This window comes from Oryzias latipes, chromosome 9, assembly GCF_053564925.1.
Source record: "Oryzias latipes strain Hd-rR chromosome 9, Olatipes_Hd-rR_3.1".
In the NCBI taxonomy this organism is placed as follows: domain Eukaryota; kingdom Metazoa; phylum Chordata; class Actinopteri; order Beloniformes; family Adrianichthyidae; genus Oryzias; species Oryzias latipes.
Window position 1 is genome coordinate 14,127,370 of NC_136245.1, and position 18,687 is coordinate 14,146,056.

General features: G+C 40.8%; 2 protein-coding genes across 3 annotated transcripts; one reads left to right on the forward strand and one right to left on the reverse strand.

Moving 5' to 3' along the window:
• The first annotated feature begins 2,209 nt into the window (after positions 1-2,209).
• Positions 2,210-4,875, forward strand: tbx16 (T-box transcription factor 16). Its single transcript, XM_011479448.4, has 9 exons — positions 2,210-2,400; positions 2,494-2,650; positions 2,727-2,829; positions 3,130-3,294; positions 3,380-3,526; positions 3,610-3,680; positions 3,749-3,837; positions 3,907-4,111; positions 4,186-4,875. Exons 1-9 carry the CDS (start codon positions 2,385-2,387, stop codon positions 4,616-4,618), a joined length of 1,386 nt encoding a protein of 461 aa, XP_011477750.1. The 5' UTR covers positions 2,210-2,384; the 3' UTR covers positions 4,619-4,875.
• A 4,014-nt stretch (positions 4,876-8,889) lies between these two features.
• Positions 8,890-15,524, reverse strand: klhl22 (kelch-like family member 22). 2 transcript variants are annotated; one of them, XM_004072542.4, is made up of 8 exons: positions 15,211-15,524; positions 14,763-15,052; positions 13,840-14,005; positions 13,451-13,762; positions 12,932-13,341; positions 11,464-11,656; positions 11,082-11,315; positions 8,890-11,005 (listed from the first exon to the last, which is right to left on the reverse strand). In XM_004072542.4, exons 1-8 carry the CDS (start codon positions 15,265-15,267, stop codon positions 10,664-10,666), a joined length of 2,004 nt encoding a protein of 667 aa, XP_004072590.1. In that variant the 5' UTR covers positions 15,268-15,524; the 3' UTR covers positions 8,890-10,663. The 2 variants fall into 2 exon arrangements, with proteins under 2 accessions (XP_004072590.1, XP_011477747.1); XM_011479445.4 differs by having other exon boundaries at positions 13,439-13,762.
• Positions 15,525-18,687: the final 3,163 nt, after the last annotated feature.

Sequence of the window (18,687 nt, forward strand, 5' to 3'; positions counted from 1 at the left end):
GGAAGTGCAGCCTTGCTGCTGAAGGTTGATTTCTATTTAAGATAATTCAAACTACAATACAATAACCAAAATGTGATGTACATATGTCTTCAAGTACAACAACAAAAATATAATAAAGTCAAACAATATCTTCTTATTCTGTTGTCAACCCAAACATTCATCATGTTAACCTGTTTTGTCCCCTTCAGAGTCACGGGGCCGCAGGAGCCCATCCCGGCCACTCGTGGGTGAAGGCAGAGGACATCCTGGACCGGTCGCCAGTCTGTCACAGGGCTCAACCCAACATAAAATAACAAAAAGCTAAAATAGCGTTAAAATTTAAGATTTAAGATAGGGGTCTTCTAATCAGAAATGAAGGTGATGTAGTAATATGCTCAGTAAGTGCGTTACAGATTGGGGTGCCACAGTAAGAAAGGCTGTCGCAGCAACAGATGAGTCAAAAGAAAGAATGGAGGCTTAATGACATAATTAATGACATAATTTTCTCACGTTCAATGTTTGTGCGATGTTTAAAAGAGACAAAAAATCATTTTTTATGTTTAGCAACAAATGTAACTGACTATACCGGTAATCACATCTTTGTTTCATAGAAGCTGATCTCAGAGGTGAGGATTCAACTTGCTTCCCGTTCCTTCCTCTGGATTAAAATAATGGAGAAGCAGGAAAAACCTTCCCTGCTTTAAATCTGTGATGTGTCTTTACTCTGCAAATTTCAACATGCTCAGATCTTCTGTTCATCACTCAAACTCACCAAATGAAGTCGGAAATTTGGGGTTTGGTCAACCGAATCAACCTCCAGATCCTGTCTGGGACTTCTCCATGTGCACACCACCCTTGGAGCAAGGCCTTCTCCTGTCCCAACTGTCACATTCAAATTGTACATGGCACTTTCTGACATGTGTGGGACAAATATCTTCAAACACATTAGATCAATTTGAGACAAAAGTGAGGGGAATGACACTATACCTGTGAGCAACAACTCCCCAGAAGCATCTGGTTACACACGTGAACAACGACAACACACCACACTTCCAGGCCTTTGTTGGGCCGCCATTCTACAGCAGGAGGAGCTCAGGGCCCTTCCCCTACACAGGGGTTTATGTGCATCTTTTAAGTGCATCATTACAAGCTGAACATCACCTTTTCTTTCGATTTTGACTGTCTTGTCAATAAATTCTCTGGGGAGTCTTTTTGTTGCTCTTTAAGTGCATTTAATTCTGCTGAGAAGTTTGTAACGACCTCTTCTCTTTCTGCTTTTGAAAGTGCTGTTTTGCATACTCGTTGATGTGTCCATGGTAGAAAGGAAGATGAAGGAGATGTGACCGGTATCTGAATTTATAATAAACAGAAAAATATTTATTCTTTTCTGGAGATCTGTCCTCTTAAGTTTCTTAGGCACTGGCAGTGTGACAGCCGTGGATTTTTCTCTGAATGTCAACAGCAAGGAGGACGGTCTGCTTGTCCTCTTGTCCCATTCATGACTGACTTGGGCTTTTGGTGCTAATTGGTTGTTAATTGCCTGCCTATAGACGAGGACTTTCTCCACATAGAGAAACTGGCCTCTTCAAGGGGAAACAAGCCTAATGAGATTAACTGTCAGAGTGGGTTTGTCTAGACACTCTAATACACAACACTCCCTGCAGGCCTCAGAACCATGCCCTCAGGTGAAAAGTTAGCCACACAAGACTTGATATGATCAAACCATTATGGGTTTACACAAAGTTTCTCACCCATTTGACAGAAAAAGCTGAACATTTTAGAAAGCTGAACCAGTTTATAGTGAAAGGATGCTACTTTTAACAAAATAAGAGTTTTTTTAAACTACATTTCCACATCATTTACTCTCAGATGTATCGAAGCAGTCATTTCAGGGTTTACCACATTGCACAAACACACTGAGTGATGTTTTTGCACATGCTTATGCGTGTGTCAAGGATATTTGGCTTGTGGTGCCACAAGACTTGATCTGCAGAAGGGAGTGCATCCATATTTGTTTTAAAGTCTCTTAGCAGTTAATAAAGATGCATTTCCTTAGTCCCCCTTCCTGTGGGGACGGTATCAAGACTCTGTTAAGTCTCTTTGATTTTAGCACCCTCCAATCACAGAGGGCCACTGGCTCATCACCGTGTCACTTCAAAGTGTGGGAATGGCCCCCATGGCCCGCCCAACTCAAAGGTTCCCCTTAAAAGTCGTCGTCCACCTCTTCTACAGCTTCATTTCTGAATGATCAAGACCAGCAGGACTGACCTCAGGGGTTTGCAGGATTTTTCTTTCACACTTGAGGCAGGCCTCTGTCACATTTTGGAATTTGTCTGGCCCACGGATTACACATTGAGTTTTCATGAGAGAGCTTTCTCAGCCAGAGCTGCTGCTGCAAGTGAAGAATGCAGTCCATCAGAGGTGAGAACCAGCAGAAGAGGATTAAAGATTGAATCACTTAAATGCTTCATTCTTTTACATTAACATTTGACCCTTTTTTTTATTCTCCCCCAGAGCTGAAGTCCAACTTCAGTGGCCCTCCTCCCACTGCCATCACTGGAGCCCCTGATGCTTATCTTCAGGGTAACATCAGGATGACTCTGGAGGATCCCAACCTCTGGAGAACATTCCATGAAATTGGAACTGAAATGATTATCACAAAGCCAGGCAGGTGAGACAAAACATTGCAGCTCCAATCATTTGCAGGTGATCCCTTCTGTGTCCGACATGTTTGTTTCTGTTTCCAGGAGGATGTTTCCACACTGTAAAGTTAGCCTTTCAGGCCTCATTCCATGCGCCAAGTACATCTTGCTGGTTGATATGGTCCCTGAGGATGGCTTTCGCTACAAAGTAAGTCTTATCAGCTGCATCTGAGCCTCTTCTCTGACTTGCAGAATGTAAAGCATAGATAGATGTTCTTCAGTAAGTATCCTCCTCCTTCCCCTCTTCCCTGACGTCGTACTTCAAAGGCTGTTATCTCATCCTGTTTTTCTGTTCCCTGCTGAGAGCCCACAGCACTGCCCCCCTGTCTCTGTGGGTGGTAAGGGTCAGCCATCGCTTCCCACTCTGTCGTGGGAAATAAAGAAAGATCAGCTTTCTTGTGTGGATTATATGTTTTTTTGAGGTCCACTATCTGCATCATCCCTACAGTGGAACAAAGATAAATGGGAGGTGGCAGGAAAAGCAGAGCCTCAACCTCCCTGCAGGACCTACGTCCACCCAGACTCCCCAGCTCCTGGGAGCCACTGGATGAAGCAGAGCATCTCCTTTCTTAAGCTGAAGCTCACCAATAACACGCTCGACCAGCACGGTCATGTAAGTATTGATGAGAAATTATGGTGGTGCTTTCTGCAGAAACGGGCGTGTGAGATGGAAGCCTCTGTGCCTTCAATATCTGCAGATCATTTTGCACTCGATGCATCGATACCATCCACGCTTCCACGTCGTCCAGGCAGATGACCTGTTCAGTGTCCGCTGGAGTGTCTTCCAAATGTTCACCTTCCCAGAGACGTCCTTCACTGCAGTTACCGCCTACCAGAACACCAAAGTAGGGTTCAGCCGCAGCCAGCCCATGCAATCTTTTCATCACACAACCCTTGGGATAAATAAAAGTTTTTCTTCTTCTTTCAGATTACCAAACTGAAGATTGATCATAACCCCTTTGCAAAGGGTTTCAGAGATGAGGGAACCAACAAAAAGAGGTTTGTTTTTAAACCAGTTATAATAAAGGCAATGCTGAATTTGGAGATTAAAAGTGTTGCCTTTGCAGACGTGCAAACAAACATCTCACCTGTTCGGATAAAAGAGAAAAGAGGACAGAGATTTCAAACAATGATTCCAAGCAGGACAGCTCACCAGGTGACTGCTTCTCGTTTCTATGTCATTTTGCCCGTTCTTGAGCTTATCTAATCATTTGAGCTCTTTCAGATTTCTGTACGTCGTCCTATGACAGTTATGATGGAGAAGATCAGTCCAAAAGGAAGGAGGAGGATGTTAAGGAGGAGCGTTACTCACCATGGGGGGCTGAGAGGGAGCAGATTATGAGGACAGACTCTCCCGTGTGTGTGGATGCAAGAGACATGTACAGCAATGAGCAGCTTGTTCCTGCTCCAGCTTCCTTCCAGGCCTGCAGGTGAGTCCTGCTGAATGGAATGAAGTAGTGTTGTGTTGAATCAAAGGGGGCTAAATCCTCTTCTCGCTCCCTAGGGTGCATGAGTATGGGAAATCTCCATCCTCCTCCCCCAGCTCAGGCAGCAGATCAGGAAGAAACAGCTTTGGACCCAGGGCTCCTGACGTCGCCACTGTCCCTGACCACCAGTCCTCAAAGTCTCGCGTGCATGAAGCCGGTCCCTCTCACTGCGCCCCTCAACACCACCTCCCAGGCCCTCAGGATTATACTGGGGTGCTCAACATGACTGTGGGCCAGGCCAGCAAGCCAGGGGTGATTGGACACCACATTTACAGCCCCTACGGTTCAGAGCAGCCGCTCGGCCAGTGGGGCGGCCCCGGACCAGCTCAGTATCCCCCTCCTCCCCATCTGACTGCTGACTACAGCTCACAAGCTGTGCACCACGGCTATCACCATGGCAATGTAGCAGAGTGGAGTCAATACCCACTGTTCTCTTATTCCTGCTGGTGAAGTTAACAGTGTTGAGACTCTGGATGAAGCAGTGCTCTCATGTCTGGGAGTGCATGTCCAAACACGACTGAGAGCAGGATGATTTCCTTTATGCTGATTTAAGATAACCTGTGCAAAACTCATTGTTTTATAATTGTCTATTTATTTTTTATTTCGTCTTACCTCTCAGCAAAAAAAAATATTTTTGTAAAGAGAAAAAAGGTGCAATGTATGTCTGTGTGAATTGTGATGTGAAAATAATAAAAACATGAAGGTTATTTTCTGCTTACATGGGAGTATTTATTATGTTACCCTCTCAGGAATATGGTTCACACATTTTCTCTGTTATTTGGACCACACGTATTTAATTTTTCAAGTGAAGAATATTATATTTTATTATATACATTTTGTTGTAGTGAGACGCAGACTGGCATGACAATCACGACTCCTGAAGAGTTTTGTTTGTATTTCCACAAATTGGGGGCCACTCGGGTCTTAACAAGCCCAGCATGCATTAAAGACGGTGTGTTACTGTGACTCCGGCTCACATGCTGGGGTTTACCTACAGGCACATAAAGAGCTGGACAGCCCTCATTCTCCATGTCAATAGGCCTTAAGCAGCATGAAAATGGGGGCTGTTGGTTTCTTTTGACATCTAAAAACACAGGCAGACAGACCTGTCGCCCTGAGTGGATATGAGCTGCTAATGACTGTTGCAACACTGGGGGAGGCGCTTCCTCGAGGAGCAATCTAGTTTTATTGTGGGTTTTTACTCAGTGCTATTCATTATCTTGCCAAAACATCAACCTTCCAACTTCCTCAGTTTACAAGCATTAGCTATTATTGCAGCTTAGAAAGAATTATTCACTTGAGTAAATCTTGGCTCACAGTATATGGAAACTGGGGAAGCACAGTAACATTTGTAAAACAAATAAGAAATAAATCAATATTTTTTTCAACTTTTTATGTTGAAAAGATGTTTTTCCCTTTATTTCTTTTCATTTTCATAAAAACGATCTTATACCTGGGAAATGAAAGGGAACAGAAGAATAAAACTGGTTTTCTGCCCCTTTTACATTCTTGGAAAAAAAAAAGAGTGACAAATATATTTAAAAAGGTATGTATCTAAACATACACACGCCTGCTTGTGGTTTACAAAGAAGAATTACATGTAATAGTACACAGACACTGGCAGGTTTGGATCTTATTTGTAAATTTGGGTACCTGGAATTAATCAACAAGGTTGATTGATTGTATTTTAGTTGCAATTATTTTCCAGCAATTTAGTTTCTTGTATTGTTTTTAGATTGTTTTATATCTTGACTTCTTGAATTGAAACATATTTTTTTATCTGAACTTTGGCAATGTTAAAGTCTAATATCCTTTTAAATCTTCTTTGTATGTGGCAGATTATTCTGATGTGCTTCATGCATTACTCCTAAAATACCTTGATCAACTACATCTTTAAATGTTAATATTTTTTATTTGCTGAATGATGGATTAAATGATGTAAACACTGCCAGAGATAATCTTTCATCTTTGTCACCTTTTTTGTTTCTAGTTTAACGTCTTATATTGCCATTTGATGGTCTTTGCACAAATCCTGACAGTTTTGAGGTCGTCTGTGGTTTTTCTTCTGAATCCTTACAGCCTATTAGAAAACACCCGGCAGAAACAGAACCATCTCAGAGGACAGATCTCCATCCACCACTTGTTTGTTCCCTATTGATTTTTATTGAGCTCTTCCTCTTCAGCACAGCAGGAGAAATGAGGATAAAAGCAGGTACTTTGACTCAAACCCATCTCCAGCTCCCCTGGGTTTAATTTGCATAGCTCCACATCACCAGCCAATTTCATTGCTTTGATAATTGTCCAGGAAAGAGCAGCAGATCGACCCGCACTCAGAAGTCTGCCAAGAGCACTGAGGTTGTTAAGTGGTGGTCTTGATTGTCCCTCAGGTGGTGGCAGTGGTGCATCTTAGGAGTAAAACGGCTGATGCATAAACACACAACGAGGATCTGTGAATCAGTGGTGTCAGCAGAAAACTTACTGGGGGCTGACACAAAAGTGTGAAACAGAAGGAAGGGGGCGGTGGGAGGGCAACAGATGTAGATGAAACAGCCTCAGAGAGGAAAGCAGCAGTCAGCCTTCATAAAGCTGAGAGAGTTTAGAGCCAAATGGAGAGGAATTGGTGGAGACTGGGTGGAATAAAAAAAGGCCCCAAAACAAGCACGGCTGTCAGACGAGGAAGAAAACCATCTCAGGAGATTTTACATTTCAATTGTGTTGAATTAAATCAAATGGGCAGCGAGAAATGAAGCACACTCAGATTGAGATCAAACACATCTGAAGCCCAAAGAAACAAAACATTCTGATTTATTAAAAGTGTTCAACTTACAGGAATGAATTTTAACCAAATATCAGCCCAAAATAATACCGGTGGTGCTGCAGTGCACTTGCAAAGCAACTCTGACCAAGTCGATGCCTAACAAGAAGTCTGCAACTGACAAAACCTGACTTCTTTTAAAAGTGATAGTCTGACCCTCCCTGCTTGTTTGCCCCTTAAATGTAAATTATACAAGATAAAAATGATGTTTCAAATAGAAATTAGGAACAACTATTTTTGCTTTACGTGTGCATTTACTCTGATGAAAAGCGTGTTTTTAACATGTTTTTGTAGCATTTTTCTCATGATAGGGGACATATTAGGGCGGGGCATCACCATTGATTTCCAAAATGGATTCGATCCGATCCACCAGAGCCTTGATCGATTCGATTCTTTCAATCAACTCAATTTGATTCAATTTCATTTTGAATTTACACGGTTTACAAATTTAGACATATTTGTATAGAAATACATTAATAACCTATGTATGTTTTGAAGATATTCATATTAATCTGAGAGTTACATCATTTCTCAAAAGGAGAAGCTCCAACAAAAAAAGTGCAGATCATTATGTTCTGCCTCTCCTGGAGGAAATTGCAGTTTAGCCACTAGCATTACACTTTATTCCAGGAGACTTTAGTTTGGAGTTTGGAAAATTCCTGCCTGTGAATATAAAGCTGTTCATTTAATCAGCAATCTATTCTTAGCTCGACGGAACATTAGCAATAGCTGTCCTATGGGAATTCTATAATACGGACTTTGGCCTTAGCTGTTGTTACACGGAAGGTCACCGGGAAAAGGACAGTCATTTATGATTGATCTCCACTTTTATGTATCGATTACTTATTAATTAAGCTTGGATCAATTTAGATCAATGAATCCATTTTACCAACCCAGCCTTGGGACATATATAAAGAAAAAAAAGCTTCAAATTGCATTTATTGTTATGTAGAGGCTACTATGGCAAGCCACAATACCCTGCTCTGTTCAATTCTGACGACTAGATCCATGTACGTCTTTGTTTCCCTTGTCTGAGCTGGCATCTGGCTCAAAACTGTACGGCTGGATAGCTCCAGTGTTGCTCCTTATTTGTAATGTTAGGTCTGAGGTTTGAGGGGCTGTAGGCATGCAGGACAGAGTGTAAACAGATGGATGATGGGAAGGGGATGGGTTTACTCCACACCAGCCACAAATCAAGAGGTGAATTTTTACGGAACTCCTGCTGCTCTGCGATGAAAGTAGTAGGGCCACCAAAAAAACAAAAAGAAAATGTACTCAATTTTTTATGGAATTAAAGTTGCAAATGTACAAGCTTACAGTTGAAGTAAGCATACAGTCCAGCAAGTGAACGTCAGCAGAGCAGACCAACTAAACTCAATTTGGTCAAACTGTCTTGGATTTGAACAGGTGAGCTGAATGTTTATTGATAATTTTAGTAATGTTTGAAAGATCCTCTGTTTAAATGAACTTTTCATTAATGTTTTATTCATTGATTGGTGGCTTGCAGGATCTCTGCAGCCCATTGATGAAACCATTGGTGTCCCTGCAGCTGTCCCCTTTTAATCCCTTCTTCCTCCACGAAAGACAAGATCTCTAAGTTTTCCATTTTTTAGCGTTCTTATGCTAATGTGACAGACTATTTTTGTTCATCTTTGTAGTTTTGTATTGAAATGAGACGTTTCATTTGGAGGATGGGACATGTGTAACACTATTTTCATTGCCCGGTGTTCCTTGTGTGCATGACAGATTCATGACGTAAGGTGACATGTGAATGAAAAGGGCAGAATTAAGTAGAGGTCCTCTACACCCAAAGGTGTCTCTGAGCTCCTTATATGAAACTCCGCTTTACCGACCCCGAACCCAGGAAAGCCGGCTACACTGACAATAATTTGATTTTGAGTCGCCAAAAGGTCCAGAATTTCTTTATTTTTAAAACCTATCTAGAAATAAAGCTTCACAAAATGCTCCACATGTTTCATCTTCAAGCAAGGCTCCGATAAACCGACAACTTTGGTGTTTTTCTCGTAAATTTACCGTATTTTCCGGACTATAAGTCGCACTTTTTTTCATAGTTTGGCAAGGGGTGCGACTTATACTCCGCAGCGAGTTATATTAGAAATAAATTGAAATAAACACATTGTTAACCCTCCTGTTATGTTCATTTGTGAGGAACAGAGATGATGTTCCTGGGTCAATTTGATGTATGAGGTATGTTAGGTGTTAAGAGTATGTTAAGTGACTCAGAGAATCAGCAAACTTTTTTATACAGTAAGATCTTGAAGGCTAAAAACATAATATTCTATTTTCCAATGATTTCATAGATTCAGAAATGCAATAAAAGTGAAAACTGTTTCTACAAATACAGGATGAAAACAGAGTATTAGTTGGCTAATGATGCTTCATGAAAAGAATCAATAAATACGTTTGAGAAAAAATTACTGTGAAATTATTAGATAAACAGTCTGCTATGATTGTGTCATATGAGGTTGTGAAAGTTAAAATGCGACTTATAGTCCAGTGCGACTTATCTGTGTTTTTTTCTACTTTATAATGCATTTTTGGGCTGGTGCGACTTATACTCCGGTGCGACTTATAGTCCGGAAAATACGGTACATGTTTTAAAGACATAAACGTACAACTGTAAAACATGTAATTTAATGTAAAAAGTAACCAATTTAGCCTATAAATTTTAAAGCCATTAATCTACACGACTGTATTCTTGTAAATTTAGGACTTCATTGTTGTAACTTATAAAAAAAATGTTGTTTATAAACTGGCCCTAATACTATAACTATGGTATGTCCTAAAACATGACGCATAATCATAATTAAAAGAAACACTTTTACAATGGATCAAGTGGGGCTCAATCTATAAATACATAAAAACATAACCTCAATCATAAACTCATTCATTTAAGACTTTTTTTTAAAAGATTTTTATGAAAAGGAAAGAATGAGGAGCTGCAGAGTCATCGTTGGTCATGAAATGGTAACCGGTTAGCGCTGTCAAGGTAAACAGATTCTCATTTACAAACAACATCAATAAAATGTATGTTTGTCACTTGGAAAAACTGCACCATCCTGACACCTACGACCTGCAAAAACACTCTGTCATTCCAACTCCAACCTTCACAAACAACACTGATTAAAGAAAATGGCAACAACAGAAAGGCACAGATTTCCCTGTTAGACAAACGATGGTTCAAAATCATGAATCTGCTGCGTAGTTCCTAGAAGTGCTGCACTCAGGAGTCCAGACTAATGTGATTGGACAGCTAGAAAACATCTGTACCCACAGTCCCATGCAGAAGAAAATAAAGAAAAAGATAAACCCCGAAACTTTAGCATTTGAGAGGATCTTGATTCTGATTTGTAACAAAAAAATATGAACTTGAACTAAAGTTCCAAAACACTCTTTCAAGTGTTTTTGATCTTCAATCAACTGAGAGGAGGATCTAAGCTGAAATAATCTGAGCACAAGCAGGCACCTTTTGAGTATAAAGCAGAAATGTTAGTGTAACCAGCATTTAGCATATGAAAAAAAGAAAGAATCTGCTGTAAAGCTAAAAGAGAGTCCTTAAGGCCATAAACTCATTCAGTTAATTTAATGATCCACAGACATTATCAGTGTGCTGAAGAAGTTAAGTTCAATATGGTTTGATTCAGGTTTGTGTGGATGCTTCAGTCCTCACTGGAGTCCTCTGATGTATACACATCCACAACTTCCCATGATGCCTTGATGCGCTGCTCCGAACTACTGGCCTGTGTGATGACAGCAGGGGGCATGAGGGCCACACAGGCTGCCAGGCCAGAGACGCGCTCTTTGAACTCAGTCTCACCGTCCCACTCATCTGCATCCGTGTTGTACACATGCACATATTTCATCCTCCTGCCTTTGTCGTGCGAACGGCCTCCCAGGACATAGATGCGGCAGTCGAGCACGGCGATGCCTGGCTCTCCATGTCCAGAGGGGAGAGGGGCAACTAAAGTCCAAGAGTTGGCTGCAGGATCAAAGCACGCCACCTAGAACAAACAAGTCACACTTTATGGGCATTCTATCCCGTATTGACACTACTGCCACTAATATAAGGGTTCATACTTTGTTGACATCCCGGCGATATCCACGCTCATGGTTACTACCCCCAATAACATATATGCGTCCATTGACTGCAGCCATGCCATGCCACGCCCGCTCCACTGGTCCCTCTGCACACACCGCCCAGTGATTGGCTGCAGGGTCAAAGCAGTATGTCTCTCTGAGGTACGCCATTCCTCGACGCCCACATGTTATGTATATTTTCCCATCCACCACTGCTCCTGCGTGGGCATACACCTGGAAGCAAAGCCCAATTGTATTTAATCGGGAGGAAAAAAAGACAGCATCAATCATTAATCTGGATTTTGTCAAGTTACTTAGTGGCTCCACCATGTGGTTTTTCATGGTACTGCACGTACTGCTTTTTCACCCTGACGGGCCTTACCTCTCTCTTCAGAGAAGAGACAAATTGCCACATGTTTGTGCTGGGGTCGTAGCGTTCCACTGAGTCCAGCTCACAGCTGTAGTCACGTCCCCCAATGGCGTAGATGTGACCCCCCACCACGCAAACACAGTGGTCAGCGTGTTGTTGCTGCAGAGGCTGAATGGAGGCCCAGCTGTTGTGACGTGGGTCATACCTGAGTGATGGACCATCAGAAAGAAAACACATTTGAACACCAGCAAAGATCTTTAAACAAACCAGATATGGAATCATCTCAAATCTGGGTTCTACTGAGAAACTCCTAATCAGTAAAGATTTAAGCCCATTTATATGGAAATGCGACATATTGATGTATTTCAGCGTTACAAGATTTTATAACTTTACATTTTAAAATAAAATGAGATTAAATGTTTAACTATAGCAACAAGTCAGACCTAAAATGAAATTACAACAGAGTTCATGGTGAAATATTTTCCAAAAGCTGCCAGCAGAATTAAGAGAAGAACACAGGATGTGCCATAAAATGAGTCCTGCTTTGGAGAAGGACCAAAAAAATTTAATTTAAATCCTGATGCAATGATGGAAGCTAAAAAGCCTCTCAATAAAATCCTGAAATAACAAACCATCCATTAGGAAAGCAGAAAATGTTTATTTGTGGAGTATACAGCTAAGCACTGCTGGTTCAAATAATTAAAAAATATGAGTAAATGACAAGTACATCATCAAAAAAGCTGTGAAAAGCTAAGGAGTTCAGATGACTTTTGCATCCACTGTAGCTTAAAATGTGAGGCAAGGAATGTTCGGTCCATTATAGCTAAAGCAAAAAAAAAAAAGTGTGACTCGATTTCTGCAAATGTTGATATATTATACACTGTTTCTTAAAAACAATTTAAAATACCTTTTTTTTAAACTATGCATATGTATGGAGTTCTCTACGAGGCATCAACAAAGCTTATTTATGCAAGAATACAAAGATACAAAAAATTAATCTTTTCAGTTTAGGAGGTGGATTTATCATTTTTGCATAATAGTTGAAATTATTATGTTCTTCTAATTAAACTGTCCACCAACATTCATTCATTCATCTTCTAAACCCGTTTTGTCCCTTTCGGGTTCACGGGGCTGCTGGAGCCTATCCTGGCCACTCGTGAGCGAAGGCAGGGGACATCCTGGACAGGTCGCCAGTCTGTCGTAGGATGCGTATCAACATTTCCATCTTTATTATATTGTGCATTGGGATATTTATATCATTATAGGGGTATAATTTATAACTGAATTGCCTACATACATGTTCATTTTTTTTGTATTTAACCTCTTGTCAATATTTGGAAATAAACTAAATTAGAAATGAAAATAAAAAATTAAATTCCAATTTTCAATAAGTAGTTGAAAAGATAAAAGGAGCCCCAAAATAATCACATCAAGAAACAACTGGATGGTTATGGCTGTAAATATCCAGACACAATCTCACCTCCAGCAGCAGTTTTCTGCACGAAATCCATTGGTGTTCTTATCTCCTCCAATGAGATAAACAAAATTGTTCAGGACAGCAACCCCCTGGTTAGACATTCGGGGAGACTGAGCTGAAGGCAGAGTCCTCCACTCCCCCCAGCTCGGGTGGAACACCTGAAACAGGTTTTTCTTGTCTGTGAGGGAGGTAGAGCTAAACATCCCCCCAAAACCCAGAATACAGTAGAGGGTGGAGCGGGGCTGCGTGAGAGGACTCTGCAGGACAGGCTGCCACAATTCCTGCTCATGGTACCGCAGCGCAGCTGAGACCGATTGCTTCAGAGGACACTGGTCCAGCCTGCTGTGCAGTCTCTGCAACACTCGTCTCTCAATGAGGCAGAACCGCACAGCTTCAAGCATCTTGAGGTTGTCCTTGAAGACAAAAAAACAGATAAAGGAGTTCAGATTCACTGAGTTCAAGTTAAGCAGATGCTTCACAACAAATAAGAATGAAGAAAAAAAAACACACCTTGAGACTGACCTGCAGATGCACCTTATCAGCTTCCACCTCCTCAGGACTAAAGTGAAAATAAAGAGCCGCCTCGTACACCTCGTTTTCACTGGTCACCTGAAGCTGGTCACTGCTCAGAGCTCTAAAGATCTCCTCTTCAGGGAGCTTTCGGTACACATCCATTCGAGACAAAGTTTGAATGTTGTTGAGGATGTAGGAGCGGACTCGGTCTTTCAACTGCTGCAGCTCAAAGAGATCCGCAAGCTGGAGCACCTCTAAAATGCTGCTGTCATCCAGCCAGGAGTAAAGGAAGTCACAGCAGAAGCCGATGACACTTTCAAGCTGAAACACAGAAAAAGAAAAATACGACTCATAAAAACAAACTGTTTTTTTTGAATGACTGGTTTGGACAAATCTACCTGCACCATGGTGGCAGCTATCAGGACTTCCTGGACACAATCCAGGTCTAATTCAATCTCTGCAGTGTAGATGTAGTCGAGTAGTTTCTTCATGGCCATGTGAGATACTCCGTGAATAAGAATCTCTTTCTGCTGCGTTTCCCGGAGGCCTCCGGCAAACATCCCCCTATAACAAGAGTCGTGGTTTAACCAGGTCACCCAGTCATGAAGGCACAGAGCACGTCGGAATCCTTTTTTCTCTCTTTTCCCTGCACCATTTTAAACTTTGAAATGTCTTTTTAAAAATGTCTGTGCATAAACCGATGGAGTAAAGTACTGTGTCTTGGCCACTTTCACACTGGGATTACACAGCTACTTATGAACAGCAAAGCTTGTGAGTTCACAGACTCAAAGCAAACTCCTGGGGATTTTTCCAAGTCAGAAAACTGCTCCATTAACAAAAACAGACATGTTAGAATAGAGGCTTGCATTCTTAAGGAAGTAACAGCGTACAACAAGGTCATGTGTTACTGTAGAGGGAGATGATTGACACATCATTTATCAGATTATGTTAAGAGTAATTTCAAGAAATATCATTAAACAGAAAAGCTTTTATTCTGACACAAAAATAAAGATGTCATTATTTTAACTTTCTGGTTTGTTGTTGTTTTGGGTGTACAAATAAAGTTATCCTAATTAATAAAGCTTTAAAAATACTTTACTTTAGGTTACTTTAAGTGAATGGTTAAGTGAACTGGCCTGTAATAAATACGAATCAGTCTAAATCTGGTTTATGAAGGAGTAATAGACAATAAAAAAATTATAATGTAGTTTAACATGGATTTAGAGAAAATTTTTGGGAAATATTCGACTAAACATCCCTGAAAAGCTCAAAATAGAAAATAAAAACAAATAAAAACAGGATTGACTGCTGCATCGTTTACCTGAAATAATCGCACGCGGCTGCCAGGAGGATGCGGTGGGCTTGGATGGGTCGACCCTCCACCACCAGGACGACGTCGAACAGGATCCCCATCTGTCTGAGCGACAGCAGGCCGTCCTGCAGGCTGCGAAAGTGGGCTGAACTCCTGAAGATCTGTCGGCCGGGACAGTCTGACGAGCCAGCGCGTCCTCCGACCGCACTCTTTGCTCCGTCCTCAGCCATGACAACACGCTGACCTTCGGGTTTCATCGCTTTTATCTGCCCGGTGCCAACATGACTTAGAGCTGATCCCTTAACGTGGTTTAAACAGAGCGGAACCGATAAACAGGAAGAGAATTAAGCAAAGCAGCTAGCGACCGAGGACGACAGCCTATTCGATTGATGACTGATTTAAAGAGGGCATAAACGTAAAGAATGTATTTAAAGGTTGTATTTTATATACACCTTACCGCCGACCAACTGCACTTGTTTTCCCGGGTGTTGTGCTCTGTTGCGTTAGCCGACATCACAGTTGACGACTAGCATGCTAGTAGTTGATTTAACGTACAACGAAATGATTAAAAAAGATACAGAGTCAGACGTTTTATAACTTTTTAAAATAACTTGAGTACAACGTTCAGAATGCCGTTCAGAGTATTTGAGTTTTGCTATTCAGGTTTGGTTATAATGAGACGAAATCCATTATAGAGTAGAAGTACCGCAGCTGCCTGATTTCCGACATATCAAAATAAGTCTGTTTACTTTTGTTGTCAGGCGGTGATCTGGAATTCTATTGGTCCCTGCATTTTTCTTGTCCCGCCTACTTTCTACGCTTAGCCAATCGTAAAGCAACAACATGGAACATGGATTGTTTCTACGGGATGCCATTTAGAAAGTTACACAGTCAAATATTAACAGCAACATTTTTGTTTTTTTATCCTGTTTTTTGAGAAAAATGTAGGTTTTATTTCTCAAATGCATATATTTACCTCTTAATTAATTTTTTATTAAAACGTGTTACATTTACTAACTAAAAATTTACTTAGGAATATAAATATTTTATCTAAAGCTTAATATATTTTATGATTACTGTATATATCAAATTTGATAAAAGTAAAAATGTATTTTGCAAGGAAATATTTGGATCTGGTCTAAATTCTTTTATCTAAACTATTTATTTAAACTATTTTATTTATTCCTTTAGTTTTTATTTTTTACAAATATTTATGCTTTTTACTAATTATTTAGTTTGGAGCTAAATATTTAACTCCAAACTAAATATTTAGCTAACATGTAATGAACTAGCTGATAAGCGGAAATGAACTGCCAAAATAAAAGTGGAATTTTGCTCTGTCTTTGAACTGACTCTCAGTTAAATTGTCTCCCTGTGCCTCTACTTGTGCTACACTCATTCAAGACATGTCCAACTGCTGGCCGAAAAAACTGGACCAGCCATTTTAAGGGCGAATTTTTTTGTGTAAATAGCCTTCTTCTCAGAGCACCACTGCACTTTTGAGACCTGTCAGTACAGCCACATCTGCTGGAATCCCCCACCACCCCCTTAACTCGAAGGGATCTTTTGCTTTTTAAATGTATTTGTATGATTGACACCAGAGATGGACTGGCAATCTGTTTACTTTTGTAGAGTCCACAATTGTTCCGTTTTGGTCCACAGCCTTCTGTCTGCTTCTTTAATCACAATCATCAAGTGCTTATTTCACATGCCACAGCAGGGGGCACTCATCAAATAATTTGAAATTATTTTAATTGAACAGTCTATGAACAGCCCCCATGTCAACTCCCCGTCGCCTCCTTATCTATCTGCCTTTAAAAGAAATAACAAAATTTTAATGCAGTTGTAAAGCCAGATACAACAGTCACTCTGTAACTTAGAGAAGCGGTATCCTCTCCCCTCATTTCTATGAAATCCTTGATTTCACAGAGAAAAAGCTAAGCAGAGGTTCTGCTCAGCAGAAATACAGTAATTTGTAACTTTGTATTCCGTTACCCCCAATACTGGGGGTACTGTTTGTGAATGAGTTGAATAAAGTTTGAGTTAGTTTATTTTACTTTTTTTGTTATTACTCACTTTCAACTTAATTTGTTAAACGTTCAAACAGAAACTGATAAAAACTAAAGTCTGTCTATTTCTTCTTTACCCAGATAGCCCTATTGTATGGAAGCGATTGTGTAGCATAATTAAAAAAATAAAAGTCAAAACCAGAAATGCTTTTTCATTTTCAAAATGAAGCTGCATTTGTTGACTCAAAATTAAAATGAAAAAGCAATTTGACAAAATGATTTTTCATTTTTTTATTCATCACCGCTTATATTTTGTCACTTAATTAAAATGATATAGAGAATAGTATTTGACATATCATTTTCAAAAAGTTCTTTGGTAAATGTGTTGCAAAGGTCATTTAGAAATGTCTAATTTGACAATTAAAATGGATTAACAGAAATGCTTTTTCATTTTCTAAATGTAACTGCATCAAATGACTCAAAATTAAAATGAAAAATCAACACTTCAAAGTGCTTTTTCCTTTTTTACTTAAAAAACGCTTATTTTGTGTAATAATTAAAACAAAAATTCAAAAAGGGGGATTGCATTTTCATTTTCACATCCACCTTGCGAATAGTATCTCATAATTCAATTCGACTTTGCATTTCCAGAGGGGAGGTGGGGCGATGACGTCAGTGCTTTCTCCGTGTGTCCGGCTGCTAAGAGATTCATGCTAGGAGCAGTGTAGCTTTGTGTTAGTGGCAGAGGAGAGGGCTTTGTGACGGCTGTGCACTCCTGATGATTGTACACAGCTTCTTAGGACTGCTAGCAGCCGGACACACGGAGATAGCAATGATGGTTGCATTGGGATTGGGTCCCACTGGGACCCAACGCAAATCTTGTGGGATTGGGCGGTTTGAATTGTGCTGTGGGCGGGAGCGGGCGGCAAAAAAAAACCCCCGCGGGAACAGTGTTGCCATGAATATCTCATGAATATATAATAGCGGACTACGTTAGGCTGTGCGGCTGTTGGATTCTTATGTACTGAAGCTCCGTGAACGCACCAGGTAGAGACGCCTACTGGCCACTGTCATCTAACCTGTTGTTGGGGGTGTGCAACGCCCCGCCCCGCCTCTTAGAAATTGTCTTCTTTAAAGCCTGATACCGCTGTCGCGTGTGGGCGGAGCTACCAGCTAAAGTTATGGTCTGATCGCTACATGGAGCGTTGTCTGTGTGCATCAATGCATGGTAGACACGAAGAATGTGGAGATATCAGGTTTATTATTTTGAAGAGTTCTACATGGTAATCATGTTTCCATGTTTGCGTTCATGAGATTGTCCCAGAGAAAGTCTCTCTTCAACTCCCGCAGTGAGAGCTGCATCTGAATCTGATGCCCGTGTTTCCATCTCTCTGACAGTTTGAAGCCAAAGCCCCTCCCCCGCCTCTTTACCTGCTTTCCCTTTCTACCTGTTCACCTGTTCATATCCTCTGCAGCTGAGAGTTGTTTTCCCCCGCGCTCATCAGTCTGTTTTACACAGAGAGTGCAAAATACAGTCATCGTAGGTTCGGTTGACACGCTAGTCGGGGCGGTCTAGCACAGCAGAAGGATGAAATAGCTGTGAATCTATCTGGCAACACTGCGCGGCATCAGGAAGGAGCAGGTTGCCTGGCAGGGACATGATGTCAATTGATGAAGCAGAAAAGAACCTTAAACGAGGTTCATCGTGAGACTTGCATGGTGTTCAGATCTGCGTGCCGATGCCCCACTGAGGCGCAAAACAGCAAAAACTGGAAAAGGCTGAAGCTAAAAAAAGTATTTTTCCGTCAGAAAAAAAAATAATTCATAGATTTTCAGCTCTGTTAAACCATTACATTGTTTTTTTTCTTCCATAGATTCAAATGACTTTGACCTGCGTCTTTACCAGCTGGTTCAGCGCGCTTCAG

What these genes read in the sequence shown, in the direction of transcription:
- tbx16 (XM_011479448.4), top strand. An exon ending in ATTATCACAAAGCCAGGCAG is followed by an intron (nt 2,651 to 2,726) that starts GTGAGACAAAAC and finishes TTCTGTTTCCAG; the next exon opens with GAGGATGTTTCCACACTGTA. An exon ending in GAGGGAACCAACAAAAAGAG is followed by an intron (nt 3,681 to 3,748) that starts GTTTGTTTTTAA and finishes TTGCCTTTGCAG; the next exon opens with ACGTGCAAACAAACATCTCA.
- klhl22 (XM_011479445.4), bottom strand. Translation starts at nt 15,267, where the DNA reads ATGTCGGCTAACGCAACAGAGCACAACACCCGGGAAAACAAGTGCAGT. An exon ending in GCAGAAAACTGCTGCTGGAG is followed by an intron (nt 11,657 to 12,931) that starts GTGAGATTGTGT and finishes TCCATCACTCAG; the next exon opens with GTATGACCCACGTCACAACA. An exon ending in TCTCTTCTCTGAAGAGAGAG is followed by an intron (nt 11,316 to 11,463) that starts GTAAGGCCCGTC and finishes CTTTGCTTCCAG; the next exon opens with GTGTATGCCCACGCAGGAGC.